At 48.7% G+C, this 25,407-nt stretch overlaps 1 protein-coding gene across 1 annotated transcript in view; it reads left to right on the forward strand.

Annotated features, from left to right (window-relative positions):
- Positions 1-25,407, forward strand: part of Tead1 (TEA domain transcription factor 1) — a 225,281-nt gene that overhangs the window by 63,097 nt on the left and 136,777 nt on the right. The window contains 1 exon segment of the mRNA XM_051149248.1: positions 14,361-14,616. Within this exon segment, the coding sequence (XP_051005205.1) occupies positions 14,460-14,616 (157 nt within the window). The 5' untranslated portion in view covers positions 14,361-14,459.

The following is a 25,407-nucleotide window of genomic DNA, read 5'->3' on the forward strand; positions in this document are numbered from 1 at the left end:
GTTTTTAAAAACACCTTCAGAATGGCCAAGTAACAGAGTCCCTCTGGCTTCTGAGGGAATTAAGAATTGTGGGGGGTCCACTGTGGAGGTATTGTTAAGAAAGCAAGATAGGGATTCTAAAGTGCAGTTCTCAAAGTGGGGGTTCTCTTCTGCGTCTGTTCAAATGCTTGTCTCTTTTCCTCCCCAGGGCCACTGTTTCTCACTTCCTGGGCACTTCCCTCTTGCACTTGGCAGGGGTGTAGACAGGCCTGCTGTTATTTTTGTGGTAACGTGATACTTAGAGCAGCAGCCCCCTGGCCTCAGGAGGTGAAGAAAGAAGCAGCCCAGGCTAGTGCTGTAGCAGTCACCCAGGCCAAGCAGCTGCCTTGGGGGCTGGGGACTGGGGGCTGGGGTCCCTAGTGAGGACTTCAGATCAGCAGGTGGGGCCTCAGCCTCCAGTCTGGAGAGGGTTGGGGGTTTGGGGAAACAGGAAGACTATTTTTCAAGTCAGTAGTTCCTGCTTTTGCTCTGTGGGTCTAGACTCGGGTATGCCTGAATCGGTCCTTGAAAGTTTGCTAGATGAGGAGGGATTTTGTGCCCAGTCTCCCAGGGTCTGAGTTTGTAGTCTAAGCAGGCCTTGAAAAGGCAGTCAGCCTCTACCTCTTGAGCTCTGGTGTTACAGGCACCGTACTACTGGTCCTGGCTTGGTTTCTTAAAAGTCATAAAAGAAGTATTAATAAAATAAATTGGATGGCTATTGACTGAATTGTGTTAGGTGTTGGGAGGGGTACAGACCTGAAGGGAAAAGAGCTCCTGCTTTGGAAAATTGGTTCTACAGAGTGAACACGTATTTAATCTCTGTAACTATCAAATATTGCTGCATGTATTTACTCAGCAGTTGCCTAAGAGACATGGCAGCATGCCAGCAAAGTCAAGCTGCTTGTACGCTTGGGCGTGGTGGCGCACACCTTTGATCCGAGCACTCAGGAGGCAGAAGCAGGCAGATCTCTGCATTTGAGGCAGGCCTGGTCTGCATAGCCCACTCTAGGTCAGCCAGAGCTATAAAGTGAATCTCCAAAAAAGGAAAAGAGTGTTCACACTAGTCTGTATACGTTTGGCTACAGCAGTGTATGACTGTCAGCCAGTGACAGGAACATACTATTTATTAAGGATTTCTATGGATCATCTCACTTAATCTTTACCATGGTGATGTTATTGGAGGTAAAGAAGCTGGGCCACAGTTCCTAAGAGCAGAATTAAAAATTCACACGGACTATGTATTCACTAAGTAATTCATTGTCCCAGAGAGAGACAGTAGTCACTGCCTTATCTGGCCTCAGCCAACTGCAATGCCAAGCTTTTTTTTTTTCTTCTGCTGCGTTTGATCTGGTTGGAGGATGGGTTGGCCTGAGGCTGGGGTTTTAATTGGCCATTGACATCACATCTTGTTCAGTGTGAGACCTGATTTACAGACGCTTCCTCCTAGTCCAGGTTGCATTTCGCCCTTGAAGGGTGGGGAACAGCTCATCTGGTGCACATGGACAGCTACACACATGCACTGCTGTGTGGTTTTGGTCAATTCCTGTGTTAGCTTGTATTGGCTTTGCTGGCCTTAGCCCAGCGGCCTGGAGAGGTGAGGCTTGAATTACCACACTGTCACTCACCACCTCTCCTCAGGGAGCAGGGGAATATTCGGGAAGACTGAAGACAAAGTTGGGTGAGTGGTTCTTGGAGTGAGTGCACCCCTCCGCAGCAGAATTAATCCACAGGTCTGGGCTGTTCAAACAAGCCACCTGTACAAACTGCCTCCCTGAGTGTCTCTCTGAGTTGTCACTATCGTGCATTTGGGAATTTGGAATGCTTAAGAGACATACCACATTGTATTTCCTAAGACAATCCAGAGAGGTTTCTTGGCCTCAGAGCACATTAAAAATGCTTTTGACTTAGAAACTCTGGTTTTAGCCAGGCATGATAGCATGTGCCTTTAATCCCAGCACTTGGGATTAGTGTGGTTCCGTGTGGTGCTCTTGCTCTCTCTCTCTCTCCCTCCTCCCTCCCTTAGGGATCTTTGTAAAAAAGCTGTGTGTGTGTGTGTGTGTGTGTGTGTGTGTGTGTGTCTGTCTGTCTGTTTGTCTGTCTGTCTGTCTGTCTGTGATGTTATGAGTGGCATCCTTTACCCTCACTAGGGAGGATCCAGTGCCCATGGCAACACATCCAACATCTCTCAGTAAGAGCAGTTGTGCTCAAAACTGCCGGAATAGAGGCTGAGTAACATAGAACACCCAGGTGGTTTTCATTATCCTTGTATTACTCACCCACCCCCAAATCCTTCTTTGGAGATAAGGTCTCGTCGTTGTAGCCCAGGCTGGCTTCAAATTTGTGACCTTTGGTACTGGGATTATAGACGTGTGCCACCATGCTTGGCTGGGTTCTCTCACCCCCCCCCCCCCCCCCCGCCAGGATTTTTACTGAAGTGTAACTAACATGCTTAGAAAAAAAGTGCAAGCGTCATCAGTTTCGAGACCCTGTATTTTTCCACTGTGAACACTTACACGTCCAGACCTTTTTGTTTTGTTTTGGAGACAGGGTGTCTTGTAGCCCAGGCTGGCCTCAGACTTATTTCGAAACCAAGATTAAAATAGAATCTCTGCTCCTCTTACAGGCATGTGCCACTACTCCCAACCTCCAAAGGGAGCTGCTATCCTCACCTCCAGTAACATTGAGTAGGCTTCTCTTTGAATTCAGCTCTCTTTCTCTAAAGACAGGTTCTCACCCTGCCGGCCAGGCTAACCCTGAATCTGAAGTCTTCCGTAACCTCTCAGTGCTGCAATTACAGGCATGCACCAATATAGCTGCCTCATAGATCAGTTTCCTTAGTGTTGGAACTCGTGAATGGATGCCTAGAATAGATTTTTCTTTGGTTTATGCCACTGACCATCACAATTGACTGCAATAGCAAACATCCTGCAGAACGCTGACAGCAGCCAAACCACTTCTTACCTGCCTTGTGTTACACTGTAGCCACTAGCCACAGGCTGCCCCTGAGCGCACGAAGTGCTGCTGACACTGAAATGCGCCTGCTATTAATGCTGACCATATTGGACTTGTGGGTTTTTCTAGCCACAAGTGTTATGAATGTGGTGCAATGTGTCCTGCAGTGACTAAGAATTTGAGCACCCCTGGCTTCTCTGATGAGCGCTCATATAATGTTTATGTACCCATCCTCCAGAGCCGTCTGTGGGGCTTGTGAGAAGGACTCAGTCACCAAATAATGCATCTCATCAGTTCTAGTAGTTCATAGTGATTGCCAGTGAGTTTTCTAGAATGCCTGGAGTACTTTATTCTCTCATCAGCTGTCTGTGAGGGTTCTGGGACCTCAGCATCCTTGACAGCACTTTAACCTTTTGTTTTAGGGCCAGAGAGTTTGGCTTGTCAAGTAAAAGCGTTGCTGTGGGGCCCGATGACATGAGCAGACTGCCTCTGTGGAGACCTTAGTGGAATCGCAGCTCTTCTGTACTTAGGCAGAGATGGGAGTCATCCAGAAAGCAGATCCTGGGCCAGCTAGCCCAGAACATGCATCGCAGCAGCTTCAGAGATGGTGGAAAGAGAGGTGTGACTGTAGAACTTGTCGCATAGTTTCAATGTGGACGTGGTTAGTAACTGGCTGAACGCCAGCTCATTGATTGTCCCTTTGTTTTTTATACAATACATTTATTATTATTACTATTACTACTACTACTACCTGCTTTCTATTAGTTGGTAGGAGTTTATTAAGTATCAAGGAGATGCTTATCTGCTTTGCGGCTATGGCTTCTTTTTAAAATTTGATTGAGGCAGGGTCTTACTGTGTAGCCCTGGCTGGCCCGATACTTGCTGTCCTCAGACACGGAGATCAGCCTGCGTCCACAATGCCTGGTGAATTTTATTTTATGCTTCTTGAAGTACAAGGAAGTTTTTACTTGTAGCAGGGTCTCTCTCTCCCTCCCTCCCTCCATTGCTTTTTTTGAGGCTTGGTTCTACATAGGCTGGCCTTGAATTTCTGGGTTCAAGTCATCTTGCTTTGTTGTCGTCGTCGTCGTCGTTATTATTATTATTATTATTATTATTATTATTATTATTATTATTTTTTTTTTTTTTTTAAAGATAGAGTTTTTCTGTGTAGCCTTGGTTATCCTGGACTTGTTTTGTAGACCAGGCTGGTCTTAAACTCAGATCTGCCTGTCTCTGCCTCCCTGAGTGCTGGGATTACAGCTGTGTGCCACCACACCTGGCTTAGTATTATTACTTTTAACTTATTTACTTTTCTGTACATGAAAAATATTGCCCAGTGAGACCAGAGGACATTGGATCCCTGGACTCACAGGCTAGTATTGGGAACTGAACTCAGGTATTCTGCAAGGACAATGTGTGCTCTTAACCAAGGTTCACTCCCGCCCTGCCCTCCCCCCCCCCCCCCCCCCCCCCCCGCTCCCTTGCTCCCTTCCCCATCCCCTTCCCCCCTCCAGCCATCCAGAATGGGAGTGCATTCTCTTTAGTATTGGGCCCTGGAATTGAGTTTAGGTTAATTGGGCTTGGTTGCAAGCACCTTCACCTGTTGGTCAAACTCACCAGCTCCATTTTGTCCTTTTACAGTAATAATTTGATACATTAAAATAGATTTCTGGCCCTCCTCCTCCTTCTCCTCCTCCTCTCTTCTTCATTCTTCTTCTAATTTTTTTTGAGACAGGGTTTCTCTGTGTAGCCTTGGCTGTTCTGGACTTGCTTTGTAGACCAGGCTGGCCTCGAACTCACAGAGCCTCTGCTTCCTGAGTGCTGGGATTAAAGGCGTACACCACCACCGCCCAGATATGGGCTTTCTTCTAAAGCCTTTATTATTTTGTTTTTGAAATTCAGATTTGAAGTCTCGTTTAGGTTGAATTTTGAGCACAGTGTGAGGTAGGAGTCATTTGTTTTGTTTATTTTGTTCACATAGATACTGAGTGTCCTTATTTCTTTATTGACAAAGCTGTCCTTTACCAAAGGCAGCACAGTGCTACCCTTGTCACAGACCGAGTGCAAACATGTAGGTAGGGGCTGTTTCTGGACTCTTGAGCTACTGCCCTGCTTTGTATACCTTGGTGACATGGACTTACTGTGTAACCCAAGCTGGCCTCAAACTTGCTGTGTGACCCAGACTGACCTCTAACACAGGCTCCTCTGGCCCCAGCCTCCTGGATGCTGGGGTTACAGGCTGTGCCACGGTGCCTGACGTGGGAGTTTTAATATAGGCCATTGTAAGCCGTTGAGCTTTGGGCGTCAGAATTGCATGAGTATAGATTTGTTGCACCAGGTGAGCCTTACTCATTGCTTTATCTAGCACCACCACCCCTTTAAAACAAAAACAAAAACAAACAAACAAACAAAAAACTGTCCTAATGGTCACTGTGCTGGGTTCTAGGGATCACACAATATCAGTTTCTGTGCCCTAGGTATTTAGTGATTAAGTTCGGGACTCAAAACCGGAACCAAGCATGATTTAGGTTAACTGTCAGGGTGCCTGCTCTCCTACCCTTTGGGACCTTGTCTGTTGGGAAGGAAAGGGAAGAATGTGCTCTGACAGATTGTTTCTGGGTTACCTTAGCTTGTTGGCAGGGTCCTCTCTCCCTTTGGGTGTGTTGGAGCCTAGATTTTGGATCTTCTGATGCAGGTGCTGAGAGATCCACGCGGCTCCTCTAGGTCTTCAGAGAAGCTCTGATGCAGGGTCCGTGGTAGGTGACCTAGAGCAGGGCTTTGTCTCCTTAGTTCAACAACTCAAAATAACCATCTTGGCTCAGGATCTTCTTCTTGTCCAACTTATGACCTAGTGAGAGGTGAGCTGTGGGTTTCCTTGCCCTTCTCAATTCCCTGACCAATGTGCATCAAAGCCAGCAGCACTGATGGGGACCCAGAAAAAAAGAGAAGCCGTGTGAGTCCCAGAAGCTGGAGAGGATGGCAAGGTGGTTCCCCCACGTATAGTGGGAGTGCTGGTTCTGATGCAGGGAGTGGGCCTTCCGAATCACCAAGGGGGAGCCACAGCTGCTTGGCTCTGGTGTGAATCCAGAGCCAACATATCATTAAGTTGGCTGGCAGCAAGCAGCGGACATTGGGCATGTCTATTTTGTAACCAGGGGTGTGACTCCTGCAGCATTTACCAGTGCTCCTGTGGTATGGTGCTCACTTACAGGCGTCACTTCAGGCGTGTGGTTGAAGGTGGACCCCTTTGGAAATGCTGGTTTCCTACAGGGTGTACCCAAGCACAGTGCACATATTTATGTGGTATGTCTTAAAGTATGGACTGTTGGGCTAGATAGTCTATCAGCTCTGAGCACTGGAGGACTCATGTTTAGTTCCTACATGTTGGCTTTCAACTGTTGGTATCTTACCTTTTAGGGGATCTGACTCTCTTCTGGGCATTAGGCACGCATGTAATGCGTATATGCATATATGGAGACAAAGCACCAATACTCATACAATCAAAAGAAAAATTAAAAATAAAAATAGGAGTTGTTTACTTTCAGATTTAAACAAAACAAAGCCAGTGTGTGTGCACGAGCGCGCCCGCGCGCGTGTGTTAGTGCTGGTGCTCTGGAACCTCAAAGAAAGTGTAGGAGTTACAGGTAGTTGGAAGCTGCCTGACATGGGCATTGAGAACTGAACCCTGGTTCTCTTCAAGTACCAAGTACCAAGTACCACATGCTCTTAACTGCTGAGCCAACTCTCCAGGCCTACTAAATACTGTGAACTAGCTTTTCCGAGCAAGTGGCATTACGGTTATATATAGGGTACTTGCTGCCTCAGAAGTGTTAGTCTTGCTGGTTTAGATAATGTAGCATTGTCTTGTACACCCAGAACATTCATCTGCTTGGTAGGCCTGTTGGAATTCAGAAGGTCCTCTTGGAGTTCTGTCTTTAAGCTCTGGGCAAGATCACGCGTTTTCCTCTGGAAACACTGATGGCTGCTTGAGGGTGAACTCTTCAACTGTGGGCATCTCTTGCAGCTGTGTCTCCCGGATAGTTGTTTAGCTGTGACAAAATAGCTAGCAGAAATACCTTGTGGAAGGAAGTTTTTTTATTTTTTTTTTTTAAATTATTATTTTTTATTTTATGGCTCACATTTCAAGGGGTTAGTCAGTCCGTCATGGCCAGGAAAACATCCTGTCAGGAATTTGAGGCAGCTGCTCTTATCAAATCTGCAGCTAGAAAACGAGTAACAAATCTGTGTGTTCAGCTTACTTTCTCTTTTTACTCAGTCTAGGACCTCAGCCTGCAGATGGTGCCTACAATTAATGTGACTCTTCCCACATCTCAGGCAGCCGGATTTAGAGAATCTGTCACGGGCATGTCATCTCTCCTAGGTGATGCTAGGTCCCGTCAAACTGACAGTATTAACCCTCACGCTAGAGGGTCTGTACCCAGTCTCCTGACTGCATCATGTCACGCTTCCTGATGTATGTCAGCTTTTTGGACTGGAGAGGCTCGGTGGGAGAGATAGCCTGCCTGGCACTGGGTGGGGGGCTGCATCTTTTTTTGTGGAATTCACAGCTGAAGGAGAGCTGTGCTCACCTCCAGTGGGGGGTGGAGGTGTTAGAGGAGGACACGATTGCTGTGCTGTTCTCTGGTTCATGAATGGACAAGGGAGTTTCTTTAAAGTGTGGTAAGATCTGTATCATATGAAGTCAGAGGTTTTCTTGAGCAGTACACTGGGCGTGCACTCAGGCCTGCTGGAGCTGGGATGTGGAGCATCCCAGGATGGTAATGTCAAGGCCTGCATGGGGTGCTCAGAGACAGTGGGCCGGAGAAGCATTGGCCCGTGGGCGGGACTCTGTTGACAGGAAAGTGGCTTTGGAAAGGAGTGATTATAACTAGCCTTTCCTTTTTTACTCAATGTAGAGGGACTCTGTTGACAATTGGAGCCCATGACACCAAACAAGGCTCACTGGTTGCTGCTGGCTGTGCGGCAGACATTGTCTCAGAGCCTGCATTCTAGAGAGTTCTGCCATCTCTGACCATTACACATAACCTTTAGTCCCGCCCCTCTGGCTACTGAGCCTCACGTGATTAGGTCACTCGTTAGCAAGGTTTGTGAGAGTCTGAAATGATAGGAAAATAATTACATGCCCCACTTTACATATGCAGAAGCAATTAACTGTCATTACTGCCCGAAATTCCTCCCAACTGCCCTGGGAGGTGAGTCAGTGTCATCACTATTCATTAGGAATTAATTAGACTGTGCGTGGTGATGTCAGCTGTGGACAGAGCTGGGAATTCAGCGCTGCCTCCCTCCCGCCTACTGAAGGTGGCAAGTGAGTCTGATGTGCCTATGGAATTCACTCCACCTGGACCAGACTCAGGTTCTGTGCTGCTCCTGACTTTGGGCAACTTCCATCTCTGGACCACCTAAGGTGGGGATAATACCCAAGGTCAGAGCAGCGATGAAGGGCCTGCAGACAAAGTCCTTGTCACTCACTGTTCATCACCTGGGGCCCTGGGAGGCTGTGGGATTGTCATTAGGTGTGCTATCTGAGATTACATTGGCAGGGAAGTTCCTTAGCACCCTGGGTTCTTTGTTTTTTGATGGAGAATAGCCTTTTTTCTTACATAAAACATCTGGGCTTTTGTGAAGATCACCATGACCTTCAAGCTATCCAATTGGTGGTCAAGCTGAGTGCTATAAATATCTCTCCGTGTGATTCTCTTTCCCACAGCCCCTCTCCCAGTGGCTCCTGCTCTAGCACCTCTTGAGCTAGTGAGGACCTTCGCTTACTAGCTCTCCTCCCGCCCACCCCCTGCTTCCCCACCCACCCCCTGCTTCCCGCCTTACCAGCTCCTCTGCTTTTGAATTTCTTTCTTTCTTTCTTTCTTTCCTTCTTTTTTTTTTTTTTGTGGGGGGAGGCGGTTCGAGACGGTGTTTCTCTGTGTAATAGCTGTCCTGGAGCTCTCTTTGTAGACCAGGCTGGCTTCGAACTCACAGAGATCCGCCTGCCTCTGCCTTCCTAGGTACCAGGGAACTGGAGAATTTGGAAGTTCCTTTAAACAGGTTTATGATGAGAGCAGCTTACCTCTTAGGATCAAGACCTTATTTGTCTCTTGCACATAACTACTAGTGTCAGTAATAATCGCAGGCAGATAAGGAGTGGGGCTGTCCACACTGTCTGGCTGGTGTTTCCTTTGACACGTTTCTAATATGGTGATTTCCCCTCATTTTCTTCTTGTGGATAACCCTAGGACCTCAAACATGCTATGCAAGCACTTCACCACCAAGCACCATCTTTTTGTTGTTGTTATGACAGGATTTCTCTGTGTAGCCCTGGCTGTCATGGACTCACTTTGTAGACCAGGCTGGCCTCAAACTCATAGCAATCTGCCTGCCTCTGCCTTCCAAGTGCTGGGATTAAAGCTGTGTGCCACCACTGCCCAGCTCAAGCTCCATCTTTAAGTAGTTATTAAGTTAAGTACTTACTATTCAGGGAAAATTAGCTACCGTGAGTTTGGAGAATGAGCTGTCAAGTTATCAAAGTATGTTCAGGTCATCTGGGTGACTCACTCCTTTATTGGCAGTTTCTGTATCGGATATTGTGTCATCACTGGGGTGAAGATGTTATGGTGAGCACAAGGGTGCCTTCCCTTAAGTACGCTGGGGTGCAGTTAAAGGGCACAGTAATATGTGGTTCTGTTTTAGACACTGTTTAGGGAATACAAGATGGCGGGTGGATGGATGAATTGGCTTCCTTCATGGCTAACAGTGGAGACTCAAGCACATGGGTACTTAGGCAGGCATCTAAGTCCAACTCTTAGACTGGCCCCTTTCCTATGTTTTCATAGACAATTAAGACATTGGCTAAAGCAAGGTTTATATATTTTTATTTTTTTTCCGCCTCTCACACTCAGTGACATTTTATTAACCACAAGGGTTAATTTTAATGAAGGAGAAAGATGTTTGCTTGGTGAGGGCCTCATGGAAATCTGTGAGGGAGTGGCATCTTCTCTTGTCACATGTCGACCCTGTGAAGAGGGTGTCAGAAGTGCCTGCCTGCATTTGCTCCCCTCTCGCTCTGTCCTGAGGCTCTTGGGTCAAGTGTGCTTGTGACACCTCCCCCCATGCTCTTGTGACTCTTCTTGAAGTGTTGGTGGGTTCTGGGAAAGGAATGTCCCTGTGGGAGGGCGGCTGTCTAGGCAGTTAGCAGGCTACTTGGGTTATTCTTAACAGCTGTGTTTTGACTGTCGTGGGCTCGGGACTTTGAGGAGATGAGGGGCCTACAGAACGGTGTTCATGATGGAAATGGGAAGTCCTTCAGACTACAGAGCACTTACTCAGGTTTTTGTTGGTGTCAACAAACTTCCCTTGGAGACACTGAACCACTTTGCCTAGAAGAGCATGAAAACTATAATTAGAGAATGTGAACTTGGGTGGATTTAAGGGAACTGGTTGTCAACAATCATGCTTTTTTGTTTTTTCAGTCTTTTGATGACTTTGGGGTGTGTGTGTGTGTGTGTGTGTGTGTGTGTGTGTGTGTTTAACTTTATTTTATGTGCACTGGTGTGAGAGTGTCAGATCCCTTGGAACTGGAGTTACAGACATTGTGAGCTACCGTGTTGGTCCTAGGAGTTAAACCTGGGATCCTTTGGAAGAGCAGCCACTTAGCCACTCTCCCTTAACCACTGAGCCATTTCTCCTTGTCACTTGGGAAGACTTTTAAGATGCAAATCCTTTGTAAATTGATTTTCCTTTTAAGTGAACTTTCTTTCAGGGGAGGCGGTTCTGTTCCTCCTCCACTATCCTAGTTTTTCTTTTTGTATGTGTGGGTCCCCCCCACCCCACCCCCAGGGTTTTTTTGTGTAGCTTTGGCTGGTCAGTATTAGCTTTGTAGAGCAGGCTGACCTCAAACTCACAGTGATCCACCTGCCTCTGCCTCCCTGAGTGTTGGTCCTGCGCCACTGCGCCTGGCCTTTGTTTTTGTTTTTGTTTTTTAAGGTATTTTGGCATCATGGCAAGCTGTTGTCTAGAGAGGATGTGCCGGATAATCAGTGAATGAGAGCACGTGGTCTCTCAGGTGACAGAATTCCTCCTTTTATCTCACGTAATCTCACAGCAATCACACTGCAGTTGCCTTTCCCCCTGTTGTTTTTGTGCATTAAGATAGAATTTAATATCTCCATTGTGTAAGGGAAAATGATCTCTAAAAGATTAACTAATTTAGTTTGAGTCACATGGCTTGTGAGTGAGTCAAGTTTGGAATCTAGATCCCAGTTTGAATGTCACACACACACACACACACACACACACACACACACACACACACACACCGACAGACAGACAGACAGACAGACACACACACACACACAGAAAGAGATCATTCTGAATTGAGGGAAACTGGACTTTCACATTCAATATATGTGTTGGGTATCGGCTTTTCAGATAGCCTGTGAAATCAATTATGTTCTGTGGTGTTGTTGACCGAGCTGGAGTTCTTACTATGTAGCCCAGGTTGGCCTTCATTTCAGGATCCTCCCAGGCCCACCTCCAGAGTGCTGAGGTGACAGGTGGGTGCCGCTCCGCCTGCCTTGATTAGATCTTACTGTTGCTAGTAAGCAGCCACTTTTTGGTATGCATTCAAATCCAGGTAGATTGAGCAGTAGGCAGCTCTACATGGGTAGGATGCTCATAACGCAACGTGTGACTGATACTCTCAGAGTCACTAGAGCGACAAGGCCAGTTTCCAGGACGAGGTGGCTTTGGATGGAACTGGGGAGTGGCATGCCAGGATGGTTATTTTGGTATCTAGTACGGGGAGTTTTCTCAGCCAGCCCCACCAGCCTTGTGATCGGAAACTCTGCCCATACAGGGACTCATCTTACAGTGGAGTTGTAACACCAGGGGCCCGAGTGAGTGGCTCTGGATTTTGTGTCTGGTGTTTTCTGGAGCTGTGTGCTGCTTCATGGCCAGAGGGGGCAACTCCAGCCCGATGAGCTCCAGTAGCCTAATCGTGAAATTCCTGCCTTCGCTGCAAATGAATCGAAGCGTAGGAGCGCTTAGCACTGTGTCTGCTTCCTGGGTGGGTAGATCAATTAAAGTGTGTGACTTTTAGCCTCAGAAGCAACTTTGCCGCCAGTCTGCAGAGCAAGGCCATCCTTGGTGGACTGTTTGGCTAGTGGAGGGGCTTTCCTGCCTTCTTCCAAGCATCACAGAGTGGAGCTGACCCCCTTCCTTGGGATTTCGGATGCGTTGATGAGGCGTGGTCAGTGCTAGGAAGGTCCAAATGGATCCCAAGGGCTTAGTCAGGCCATAGGAAATGGGTCTTTGAGGAGAAGCTGACCTAAAGGATGGATAGACACCCCTCACCCCATCACCCCCCCCCCCCCCCCCGTGAGGTATGAGTAGGGTAAAGCCTAGCAAGGAAATGGATGTTAACCTAATTAATTGGCTGAGTAGTTTCAGCACCCCAGTGTGCACGTGGGAGGTGCTGAGGGGCCAGCGAGTGTCCTCTGGCTGGTGAGGTTCCAGTGTAGCCTGTGTGACCAGCTGATAAGATGGTCTTCAGACTTTGGGTGGGCGTTGTTGCTATGTTTTCCTTCTGGTGACTGTACTTGTAGTTGCATAAGACGTTCTTCCCAGGCCTGTGAAGGCCCAGCCCCTCAGCCCTCTGCAGCATTCCATCCCTTGGCCATACTGGTTGAGCACCCACATACCTAATGTATCTTTACATGCGGCTTCCTTGGGTGAGTTCATTCCACTGTGATCTAAGCTGGCTTGGCCTGTGGTTTTATTTGTGTGTGCATTGTTTGGTTGGTTGGGAGAGAGGCTAGCCACTATCAAAGAGTTCCCTCCTAGTCTCGTAATTTCTCCAGTAAGCAATCACTAGAGTGGTTACAACTTAGCTCAGATTTTATAGTACTTTCAGATCCCAACCCAAAATGTAATCACTTGAAAATTCAAAAGGCCCATGAGGCGGGCACCCAGAGTTCATCTTGGGGCCAGTCACAAAACCCTTTCTTGTTTCATAATTTATACCTTGACATTGGCACATTCTGAAGTCCTGTGTAAGCACATGTGAGTGGGTAAGGGACCATCAGTATCTTTTGGCATGTTAACTGAAGGATGGTTTAGTGATAACAGTTAAAAACAAGCATGCTAACTTTTCTGGTTTTGTTTTTAATTCAAATGCTGCCAAATTGAAGAAAGTCAAGGTGAGGTGCCCAAAGCCACCTTTCAGCTAGAGCACAGATACTGCAATATTCAGGGTTTCTGTACCTGGGCTCTGTCGAGACCCACAGCTTAGGGAGAACAGGCGAGAGGCTTCAGTCCTGAAAGCTGACAGCACGGATATAAGGGGGGCAGCAGTGGTCATGAGTCCTTCCTTGCTCAGGTCAGCTGTGAGCCACTCCCTATCCTTCTTGTGGGGGGGGCAGTTCTTCTCCCTCCTTCTTTTGGGGAGTCCTCTGCATTAATGATCTGATGTGGTCTTCACAAAGCAATATTGATATGTTAGTGTGCAGCCAGCAGGGAGTACTGGGTTAGAGCATTTTCACCTTGGTGTCAAGCCAGCATGACATTTGTTTAGAAAGCTTATCCCCTCGTGACTGTAGGGGGCATGTGTAATTGAAAGGGAATGCATTTACATTTTAGAGAAAGATTTCTTCTGCTTCTGTTATCTTTCCTGCCCAGAAAAATTAAGGAAAGGCCGTCCCCACAGTTTCCATGTGGTGGGGAACTCAGAGGATGCTACAGGATGGGCCACTGCCCCACAGGGAGAGGCACATTCCCACAAGAGTGGCAGGTGTAGGAGAGGACAGGGCTGGTTTCTGCTTCGCGCAGGGTTAGAGTTTAGGGCCCAAGTGACCTGACTCCACAGATCAGTGCTCTAGGTGTAGGTCGGCTGGCATCACCAACTCTGCAGGAGGAGCAGCCGCAGTACTGAAGCGATCTCATTTCTTCCGTCTCCGTCCTTTCATCCTGATGATCATTATTGGGGTGACTTGACATTTCACTGATGTCAGTCTCTAGAGTGAGGCCAACGTCTTACAAACTTGTTCTGCTATGGGGATTCGACTGCCTCTGAGCACAGTGCTGCTTGTTAGGGTACGGCACTTAGTACAAGGTTCTCACGTGAGCGAGTGCCACCACGGCTGAGAATACCCTCTCATCCCGGAAGATTACCCAGCTTCAGGAGGCCGCTAATGTTTCTGTAGGGTACTTCATAGGACGCTTGGTGAACAGAACCATCTGGGTTCCCAGAATGCCATATTCCTACCAGGAGTCATTGTCGACGCCACACTGGTGGCCCAAGAACCTATTGTGCAGCTCCTAGGAGCGGCGAGTTGATGGCAACACCCACCCACCCTTACGTTTTATCATTTCTCTCTTAGGTTTGTTTCCTTGAAAAGGCTCCAGGCTTCGGCTTGGAAAATCCAACCGCCAAAATTGAGCCCAGCAGCTGGAGCGGCAGCGAGAGCCCTGCCGAAAACATGGAAAGGCTGAGTGACTCGGCCGATAAGCCAATTGACAACGACGCCGAGGGGGTCTGGAGTCCCGACATCGAGCAGAGTTTCCAGGAGGCCCTGGCTATCTATCCGCCCTGTGGGAGGAGGAAAATCATCTTATCAGATGAAGGCAAAATGTATGGTAAGTGGCCTGGGACATTCCTTTCAGGGACAGCAATGTGCCACTGTGGTGGGAGGCGGGTGCTCTCTGAAACTGGACCTCCACTACAGAGGATCCCGGACATCATCCCTTGGGACTTGCTCTTTCTCCCTGCTTGGCGGACTTTCTGGCAGATGCTCTCAAGGTCTAGGTGCCACGGTGGCCATACACGCAGGAGGGAACAGGTTGTTGAGCACACACCCTTTACCTCAGGGGAGCATTGCCATTTAGCTCCACGTTGCTGGTGTCGGGAATGAGTCTCTGGCTTGCAGGAAGAGCCTGTGATTTAGATTTATGTTTGGAATCTATCCCTTTTATTGGCCAGGGAGGTGGCTTGTTTTTGTAGGCTGCTTGCCCAGCGGCCCAAAAAAAAAAAAAATCCCAAGGTTTAAGGCACAACACTTTGGAAGTGAGGCAGGCCCTGTAATCCCAGCACTCAGAGAAATGGAGGCAGGCTGACCAGAAGTTCAGCTCTTCCTCTGCAGAGAATTTTGCCCATCCTGGACTATGTGAGATCCTGCCCTTCTGAAAAGACTTAATTCCCCCCACTGCAGTACAGCCTGCGCTGGCCTGATAAAGCACACGCACGGGGCTTGATCAGCTTGCTTCCATGCTTGCTTTAAGCCTGCTGTTGAAAGGATTGAACTAGAAATTATCATAATGAGTGAGTTCACCCAGAAGCAAAAAGAGTTAAATGGTATATACTCACTTATATCGAGACACTAGTCCAAGGAGTACGTCCCCATGGAAAACTTTACCTACCAGGAAAGTGGGTCAGAGGGCAGGACATCCTATTGAGACTTTAGGTGAGAGAAGCCTGGGAGAATGAGGAAATAGAAGGATCCAGAGGGTCCTGGAAAACTACAAGAGGAACTGTATGACAGGCAGATCTGGGCCCTGGGGTCCTCTTCAAACTATGGCACCAACCAAGGAAAATATAGGCAGTAAACTTCGAACCCCTACCCAGATTAGCCGATGGACAGGACATTCTCCACCATTAAGTGGAGAAGGAGATCTGACTTTCACACAAACTCTGGTGCCCCATATTTGGCCACGTCCCTTGGATGGGGAGGCCTGGGGGCACTCAGAGGAAGGATAATAGGTCACCAAGAAGAGACTCGATACCCTATGAGCATATACAGGGGGAGGAGGTCCCCCTCAGTCACACACATAGGGGAGGGGAGTGGGGGAGGGAGAAGCGGGAGGGAGGGAGGAATGGGAGGATACAAGGGATGGCCTAACGATTGAGATGTAATATGAATGAATTAATATAAAAAATAAAAATTAAAAAAAAGAAAGGCTAGTTGAGATAGTAATGTCATATGTCGTGCCCACCTCCCTCCTTTTCCTCATGCATGTGTGGTCCCCAGCCACCAGCTGTACCTTCCCCGGTGAGTGTCCTGTGGGTAGCTACCTGAGGGTAAGGAAGGCAAGCCCAGCATTCCAAATGGCTCCTGATGGCGTCGGCGGCCGGGTGTCCGCTCCCTAGCTGGTCTGCAGCGTGCCTCTCCAGGGTGGGCTTTCCTTCTCCCTTTCCAGAATGATCCCAGCTTCAGGCCTGTGTTATTTTTGGCCTACCTACCACCTTTAGGGAAGCAGATGGCAGGTGGTTGCTTGTATACAGTGCTTATCTCGTTGAGTTAACGGAGTTTGTGCTGTCACCAAGTCTAAAGAGATGCAACCAGCGTAAATTCCAAGAACCACCGGCTCTTCTGCTTCCCGAGGCTGTTAACTCAACAGAGTGATTTATTTCTCACTAATTCCCACTATTTCTGTAATAGGGTGTTGTACCTTTAACCCCGCGCGCTTCTGCGTCAGGAGCCCCAAGGAGGCTGTGCTCAGACCAGCAAAGGCTGCTGAGGGGAAGCAGATGGTGGCACAGCTGCCACCAGCTGTGCCCCGCCTGCCCTCCCCCTTCACCACGGATGATGTAATGGAAACAAAGAGACTTTTGCTTTCTGCAGCACTGAGCCACTCAGCTTGCCGCACACCCGGGACTGAGAGCCCAAACTTGCGGCATTTGTTTTATGCCCCTGTGAATTCTGCTTTAGCCAAAGAGCTCTCTTTTTATCTAGTTGGGCCGAAACTGCTTAGCTGCTGCGGGCGGGTGGACCGTTTTGAGGCCTCAGGTGTCCTGAGTCCTTCCCTCCCTGACTTCCCCTTCCCCTGTCTCTCATTTGAAGATGACTTCGGTGAAGCGTGCCTTTGGGGTACTGTGCTCTTCAGCTCCCGCTTGTTTGCTCAGAAATTGTTTTAATCTAATGACGTAAAACAGATTTGGTACTAGTGTACACCTGTAGCCCCAATACTCAGGAAGCTAAGGCAGGAGGCTACGTGGGAGCTTAGAGCTAGCCTGGGCTATGTGCTGAGGCCATGCTTCATTTGTGAACAGTCTGTAACTCAACTGTAAACTTCTAATGTGGAAATGATGTTTTATGATCTCTTGCTGGGAACTGAACCACAGGAAGCCTCAGCTTTGAGTTGTTCTGTCAACAATTGACCTGGTCACTGCTGCCCTTGGTGTTAGTCTAGTGTTGGCCCCTCGGGAAGGATGGTTAAGTGAATGAAGACCACAGGCCCTTGGGGACTTGCTGTGTTAGACCTTGTGGTTCTGGAGTGTGACGCTCAGCAGGATGATTGGATATTGGTAAGCTTGGTGTTAGCTGCAGGACGTGTCTGGATGACCAGGGCAACTTGGTTCTCAGTACTTGCCAGTTGTGTCTTTTTTTTCTTTTTTCCCCCGAGACAAGGTTTCACTGTGTAGCCTTGGCTGTTTTGGACTCACTAGGTAGACCAGGCTAGCCTCGAACTCACAATGATCTGCCTGCCTCTGCCTCTGCCTCCTGAGTGCTGGGATTAAAGGTGTACGCCATCACACCTGGCTTAGTTGTGTCTGTTTTTGAGTATGGTGTCTTTTTCCTTAAGTCAACACTATACGATTACTGTCTGTGTTGGTGGCCAGCCAGATTTAAAACGAGGCAACCCTTTTGAGCGAGTGGTCTCAGGAATTACGTCTCATTAGGGACTGCAAGTCTAGTACTGATTGTGGGTGCGCACGGGGCAGAGAGTACACACACACCCTGTAGGAAGAGATGGATTTTCTTCACTGGTCTTGCAGCCTCCCGCTCCCTCTAGGGAGGAGACACTCCCCTCAGCTCCCTGTCTTTGTGCTCTGTGATAGAATGCCCCCTGCTTTCTTGGAGAGAAGTTCCTGAACTAGGGGAGGTGAAGACTGGTCTGTCTTCCCCTTCAGGGGAGATGCCTCTCTGTCTTACCAGCGACTATGAGATTGGAGAAAAGTGACTCTCCACAGTATTACCTCAGGCAATTGGGGACAGAGTCATGCAACCCAGTGTGAGGCCAGAGTCAACCCTTTGTGACCGTGCTCTTGCAGTCACGTGCATGAACCGAACATAGCTAGACCAGAAGCCAGCAGCTCCCAAGAGCTCCTTCTCTCTCTAAGGGCTTTGAAGGTGGATGCACTGGCAGTGTCTAAGATCCTGCGCAGTCATTCAGAGTCACATCCAAGTGATCGAGCTGGTGTGTTCGCTCTCCTTGAGCATCTGTGGAGTTCTTTGTGATGTCACCAGTCCTAGGGCAAGCGGTGTAGTTTGGTAATGAGATTTCCATCATGGTTGGCAGGAGACTAAGTGGAAAGAAAGTTCTTTATGATAAGTGTCCATTTCCTTGGAGGGGAGGTGGCTTAATTTTCTGTTACTTTGGACACTGGGCAGCTGAAGCTGTGTGTGTGTCTGGGCTGCGCCTCTGTTCCCTGACCAGAGCTCCTGCTCTCACGCACTGCCTCTGACTTTGCTCTAAAGGCACAGACCTGCCCTTTTCGCTGCCTTTCCTTTCTTATTTTTGCATAGCTGTGTGTTTCTTTTTCTGGTACGTTGTGGGGGAGGATGGGACGGGAGGGAAATTTTTAATGAGCATGAGCATGCTCATCTGAAATTGGATTTCAGGGGAGTACACCATAGTTTGGGGGTGCAGGGCAGGAGGGGAAGGGGAGGCAGTGATCCACAGGAGTACGTGTGTCTGTTTCCTCTGTAACTGAAGACACTGTCTGGTAGTGTGGTCAGATGTCCTTGGAATCCTACAAGGGTTGGGACAGAAACCAGTTTGCAATGAGTGTCTGCCCTAGAGGCAGACAGGTGCAGCACTTTAGCAGTTTAGACTGTGTAATTAATATGAATCCTGGCCCAGCATTTTTCGGTCTCAGCCTTCGGGCAAGCTGCCTTAGTTTTCTTGTGTTTCAAAGTCTGAAGCTGCAAAGGAGAGTGTTAAATAGATCCAACTTCAGAGGATTGTCACAAAAATGAACCGGAAGCAATTGGGATCTGGGATTGCCCACCGTGCTGGAACAGCATCTTGTGCACAGTTGAGTGCTAAAGAAGTGTTTATGGACCGAAACCAACACAGGAGTTTCTGCCTTTGTTGTATGTTATTTCCAGCTGACATTCCTGAGAGCGCTCTGAGGAGCTGTGAGGAGGGGGCTGGGCTGGGAGAGGCAGCGCAGCCTGTAGCTGGTGGCTTCCGCTCTAGGTCGGTGGCTCGGTGGCTCGCTCTGAAGCCTGGGCTGCCCGCACGGTGCTACCCATCCTTCCTTGGTGGCAGTCACCTCAGTCCAGCAAGTCACTGTAAGAGCATCTGCTGTATGTGAGCCTCGTGCTTGGGGTTGCCAGGGTGAGGCCAGGGCCCCAGACAGACACCGTCAGAGTCCCTGCCCTCATGGAGCTGTCATGTCACAAGTTCATTTGCCGGCAACTGACCCGAGGTCAGGGCTGGATGCCAGGGATTTCTGGGAAGTCTGAGGACGCTTTGAAGACGGTCACCTTCCACTTAGCCTTTTGAAGCCTGTTCTTGGCTGCCAAAGTCCAGGACACCTGGCCTGCTGCTGGCAGGAAGAGAACACAGCGGGGAGGGCCCTGATCACAAGGCTGGCCCTGGTGCTGGCCAGGAAGATGTCTGGAAGGTTCTAGTGTCCTAGGACACTGCAGGCTGAATGGGCACAGCCACTGGTAGGCCATGGCTTTCTCCTTCTGCCTCTAGCCTCCTTTTTGAGAATAGCAGGGCAGGAAGCAGGGTCTATCTCCCTGCCCCCTCCCGTGATTTTTTTGTTTATGTTGTTGATATTTTTTCTCTGGTGCTGGAGGTTGAACCCAGGGTCTCATGCCTGCAAGACAGGGATTTTGTATATCCTTAGTTGTATGTGGGGAGCTCTTTTCTTGCTGGGATGCTAGGCCAACTGGTCAGTCAACTAGTCAGTCCCAGAGAGCTAGCTAGTTGAGGAGGAAAGGGGAGACGGATGTGTGCCTCTGCTTCATTGCTGACCTGTGCCTTGCCAGGCATGAGCAGGCTTTGGGATTAACTGTCTTTTCAAGAGGAAGGGGCTTGCTTAGTGAGTCACATGACCGTGGCATCAGGGTGAAAGTGTACATGGGGGAACATAACTGTGTGCCAGTCAAACAGCTAGAGAGGCCAATGCTGTTAGTCCTCGCGCAGTGCCCAGGCCTGAGAACTGTCTTAGGAGAGGCAGGACTGTCTGTGCTCCCGTAGGAAAACTGCTCGCAGGGTTCATTTTTGGGATGAGGATAGTGGCTGAGTCTGTGGAGCATGCAGAGGTCCTGGTATGCAAATGAATACAGACTCCAGTGCCTACTGTCCCTAGTTCTGAGGAAAGTGTCTCTTGGGCCTGTGTTGAACACACTCTTGCTAGGTCTCTGTCTGAGAACCCTGTGGTATCTTTAAAAAAAAAAAAAAAAAAAAAAGATTTATTTTTTATTTATTATGTAGACAGTGCTCTGTCTGCATATACACCTGCAGGCCAGAAAAGGACATCAGATCCCATTATAGATGGTTGTGAGCCACCATGTGGTTGCTGGGAATTGGAACTCAGGTCCTTTGGAAGAGCAGTTGGTGCTCTTAACCTCTGAGCCATCTCTCCAGCCCCCTGTGGTGTCTTTAACTTTCTTTTTGACCTTTTGCTTCCAGCTGACCTCTTGGACTGTGAAACACAAAGACCTTTACCCTGGGACTGGCGGGTAACAGGGACTCTGTGTTTCCGGTCGCACCTGCTGAAGTATCTTCGGTGCTTGTGGCTTAGGCTCTGAGAACCTCTTCAGTGGGACAGTGGGAAGAGACGGTGGAAAGGGGGAGAGAAGAGAAACGCTTGCTTTGTTGTGTAGATGAGGGCAGAGGAACTCTTGGGTTTTGCAACTTGTGTTGCCAACTCTTTGTTGAAGGATTAAGAAAGGCCTCTGATCCAAATGGGGACACAAGGAGCCAGGGTGATTTCTGGACTTCTTGCTGCAGATGAGTAATGGGGGGATTTCGACCCAGCTTGGTTCCTGTGAGACTAGGTGCTGTCATCAGTATTTTGATTGGGAAATAATGAGGTGGGGTGGGGGAGGTCAGGGATACTGACGTTTATTCCCAAGGTGTGTGTGCCTTAGGAATGGGTCATGAGGGTGGAAAAGGGGGAAAAATGCTAAGTCATTCTCAAGTTCTTCTGTGTCTTTGCCATGGCCAGTTGACACCTCGGGGATACAGATTTAGAAATCACCCATGGAGGACTGCAGGGTGCTCTGACCACAAGTGGGATAACACAAGGAGTAAGGAGAACAGATGGGCTATTCCAACTGCTATAGAATGGTGGTGTCTTGCTTGGTCCTAACAACCCAGCGACAAAGGGGCACCACTGCAGAAGGGGAAGCTTGAGGTCATCAGCAAGGTCACATTATTTTATTCAAAGCCACACAGCAAAGAAGCCGTGGAGTGGACATTCGCAACCAACTACAGTCAGTTACAACTAAGGGCACAGTGGAAGCATATTTTGTTCTAGAGATACAAAAGTTTAGTGTTGGGGGGTCGGAGGGGAGGAAAAAAGATTGGAAATTTCCATATGTATATTTGAGAGTATATGTGCAGGCAAGTGAGGATGAGATAGATGAGAGACAGACAGTTTATCCGCTCTAGCTTTGAATTCTGGGAAAAGAACTGCTTAATGGTTTTCTTCAGATTCTAGACCCCTCCTGGCCAAAGACGGTGAAGGCATATTTATAGGTCATTGCAGTGTTGTGGCAGGGGACTTCACACAAGACCAGTCTTGTTCAGAGGCGGGTATAGCCATAGATGTTGACAGGTGACTTCACATGACTTGAGTGGTGGGGACAAAAAGGGGTGGACTCCCTGTTGTGAAAACAGCCTGCACTGTGTCAGGAGACGTAAAGTGACTGAGGTGACTCGCTATGTGCTACAAAGCCACCTCTGCAAGCAAAGATGCATTAGATGCTTCCTGGAACCGTTTGTTGGGGTTGATGCTGGTGCTGGAGCGTGGGCCCTGAGGATGGCGGGGACGTTTCCAAGGTGGAACCCACAGAACTGGCTGACCGGAAGTGGTTTGTGAAAGAATAGGTGTATGTTGAGGTTGCACTCCTGGGTGGTAGGTGGGTTATGAAATGAGATGGGGAGTGGAGACAGGAGAGGCCGGTTTGGGAGAGGTGGGGGATGAGGTGCCTTGCATCATGTACTGGTTGGAGACTCAGGCTTAGAGGTCAGGTGAGAGGGACAAGTACACCCTCATGCTGTAGGAGTGGGGGCAGGGGCCCCTGCTGCCAGGTTAGCAGTCGAGCGACGCCTAAAGTGGTGTGGATCAAAAAACAAAACCCAAAACATTACGCATGTATGCTGTATGATACGCACGCATGCAGAACTCAGAGGATAACTGTGGCAGCAGGTTCTCCCTGTCATCCAGCTGAGGTCCTCAGGCTTGGGGTGGGGGTGGAGGGGAGGGAGGGGGCGGGGTTAAAGACTGGACACCAGCAAGCACTTTTACCTGCTGAGTTATCTTGCAGGCCCCTGGCATCGGGTTTGAAATGAAATGTCTAGAGTTGTGGGGAGAGAAAACAGGTTGCTTCCTGTGAGTCCTCCCCCCCCCCCCCCCTTTTCCATTTCTTCCTCACAGGGTCTTATGTAGCACAGGAGCATGACCTCGAACTTGCAACCACCTCTGCCTTTACCTCCTTACTCCTGGGATTGCATGGCTGGAACACCATGCCCCAGTGTGTGCAGTGCTGGGCCTAAACCCAGGCCTTGCGCTTGCTGGGCAAGCACTCTGGGAGCCGCCACACCCCAACCCCACGATTGCCATGCTTTTATTTTAAAGAAACAAAAGAACAGGTCCATGGTCCTTCCACCTGATTATCAGCAGCAGAAGTTTGAGGAGCGTGATGGGGGTGGGGGAAGAGGTGAGCAAGTATTCCCAGAGTCTCTGAGTACTTGTGGGTATTAGGTGGGTATCAGGTTTGAGCAGCATAGGGTCGGGCAGCAGTTCTGTGGTAGAGGGACCAAGTGAGCAGGGTGACCCCTGACCTACCAACACGGGGGGGGGGGGCAACTGAGTGGACTTCTCCATTCAGTCTGCTTTTAACCCACCGTGGCCTAGGCTCTGGGATAGAGTGACACCTGATGCCTTGGCAAGCACTTCCCGGCAAGCACAGGCTTGACCACATGGTGAGCTAGGGAGAGGAGGGATTTGCGAGTTGTGGGGGTTTTTGATAAAGCACAAGCCAGAAGGGACTTTAAAGGGCGGGGCCTCTTCTGTTTCCGAGCACAGTGAAGGAGAAGAGCTGAGGGCTGAGTGATTAAGGCCACATGGCTGAGCTGGCCCACAGGCTGTGGAGAGTGGAGCAGGCCTAGTGCAGCTGTATGAGAATGGGACCTAGACAGACAGAGTAGAATTGGCGACCTAACCTCAATGGGCCCAAGGGAAGTTGGAGGCTATTACTTTCTTTCTTTATTGAAATTTTTATTGAGATAATTATAGATTCACATGCAATTGCAAGAAATAATATACAACGGGCTCCTTTGTGTGCACTTTGTCCATTTCCCCCAGTGGTTAGATTTTGCACAACTGTGATACCACAGCCAGGATATTACGTCAGCACAGCCCACTGAGCTTACTTAGATTTTCCCAGCTATGCGTGCACGCATGCATGTGTGCATGCGCAGTCAGGCATATTAGGTTGTACAGTGTCAGAATGCCGAATAGTCCCAACACCACAAGGACCCTTATTGACTGCGACATTCTGTCCTGCCCTTTCCTTACCCACTCTGTCTTCTGGCAACCACCGATCTGCCCTCCATTTCTGAAATGTTAACAGTTTAACCTTTTTTTTTTTTTTTTTTTTTAATTAGTGGAATTATGTGTGTGCCATGCATTGTCTTTTGATAGTGGTATTTTCCCACTCAGCCCCGTTTATTTCCTAGAGACAGTGGCCTCTTAATGAACCTAGATCTAGCCTTACAACTAGCAAGCCCTAAAGAGCCTCCTGTCCCCTGCAGCACAGTCACAACAGACATGTCTGCTGCTATGCCTTGACTTTTAAGTGAGTACTGGGATTCGAACTTGGATCTTCATACTTACACTACAGGCCTTCTTAGCCATGGAACCATCTCCCCATCTCAGGTTTAAATGCTTAAACATATATTGGAAGGTGTCTAGATTGACCAACCTTTCACCACCTCCACTTTATAAACATTTGTTTTGGGGGTTTATTTGAGTCTGTGGGGCAAATTTCTTTCTGGCTGTAGATACCTGCGGAGCAGGGCCACTGAACTGCCCAGCTCTTTCAAGGAGTGGCTGCCTTATTTCATGTTTTCATCTACATTCCCTGCACCCCTCACTACCATTTCGTCCTATCAGTCTGCACTGTTACCTGTTCTGGTTTTTCACGACAGGGCTTCTCTCTGTAGCCCTGGCTGCTTGGAACTCACTCTCTAGACCGGCCTGGCCTTGAACTTGGAACTCATGAGGTTCCATTGCCTCTGCCTCCTCCCAAGTGCTGGGATTAAAGGCGTGCACCAACACTGCCTGGCTCCTACTGTTTTATCTTACCCATAAAAGTGTGGGCCAGAAGCTCCTATGATTCTAATTTGCATCGCCTTAGTGACTACTAAAGTTGACTCCATTTTCCTGTGCTGATTTGTGCATCTTCTTGGGTGGTAACATCACTTTGGTTGGTTTTTCCATCTTATAGTTGGACATTTGAAGAGCCTTCTAGATACAGGACTTTGTGGGACTCATGGTTCACAAGTTTTTTTTCTCCATGCTGTCATTGTCTTTTTTTAGGCGAGTGAAACTGGAGTGCACAGGGAGTGAGGTGTCCCTTTGAGACGGCGTCTGGCCTGAGGCTAGCCTTGAACTCCTGGTAGTTTTGCCTCTACCTCCCAAGTGTTGAGATGATGTGTGTGTGCCACCATGCCCAGTTGGGTAAAACTTTTAAAAGAAAAGTAGAAGCTTCATTGTCATGCTGTTTGTGCCAGTAGCTTTCCCTCTGCCAGTCGTGCCCAGTGCTTGGCCAAGAGCATCTCTGTTCCCTTACTTTAAAAGTTTCATGTTTCGAACCACATTGTGCAATCCTTTTTGAATCAAATTCTGTGTATGGTGGAAAGCTATTTCTTTCTTCTCCTCCTCCCCCTCCTCCTTCTTTTTGCTATTTCTTTCAAGGGAGGCCACTGGCATGATGGAACATCTTGAGTCTGTCCATAGCCTTACATCAGGGTGGTAGAGGGCATGGAGACGGGAGGCTGGAGAGGCCAGTCATAACAGATGGAGCCTGTTAGAAGCCTATTGGGTATGAGAGTGGGGACAGGATTGCAGGCTTCAGAGTAGACAGGAAGATTCTGGGCTTAGTGATACCACCCCTAGTTATAGCCAGGATGAGCGAACATAGGTCGTAGTCCTAGAGATAAGAAAGAAGAGCATGGGGC

This window comes from Acomys russatus, chromosome 7 (genome assembly GCF_903995435.1).
Source record: "Acomys russatus chromosome 7, mAcoRus1.1, whole genome shotgun sequence".
NCBI classification, from domain to species: domain Eukaryota; kingdom Metazoa; phylum Chordata; class Mammalia; order Rodentia; family Muridae; genus Acomys; species Acomys russatus.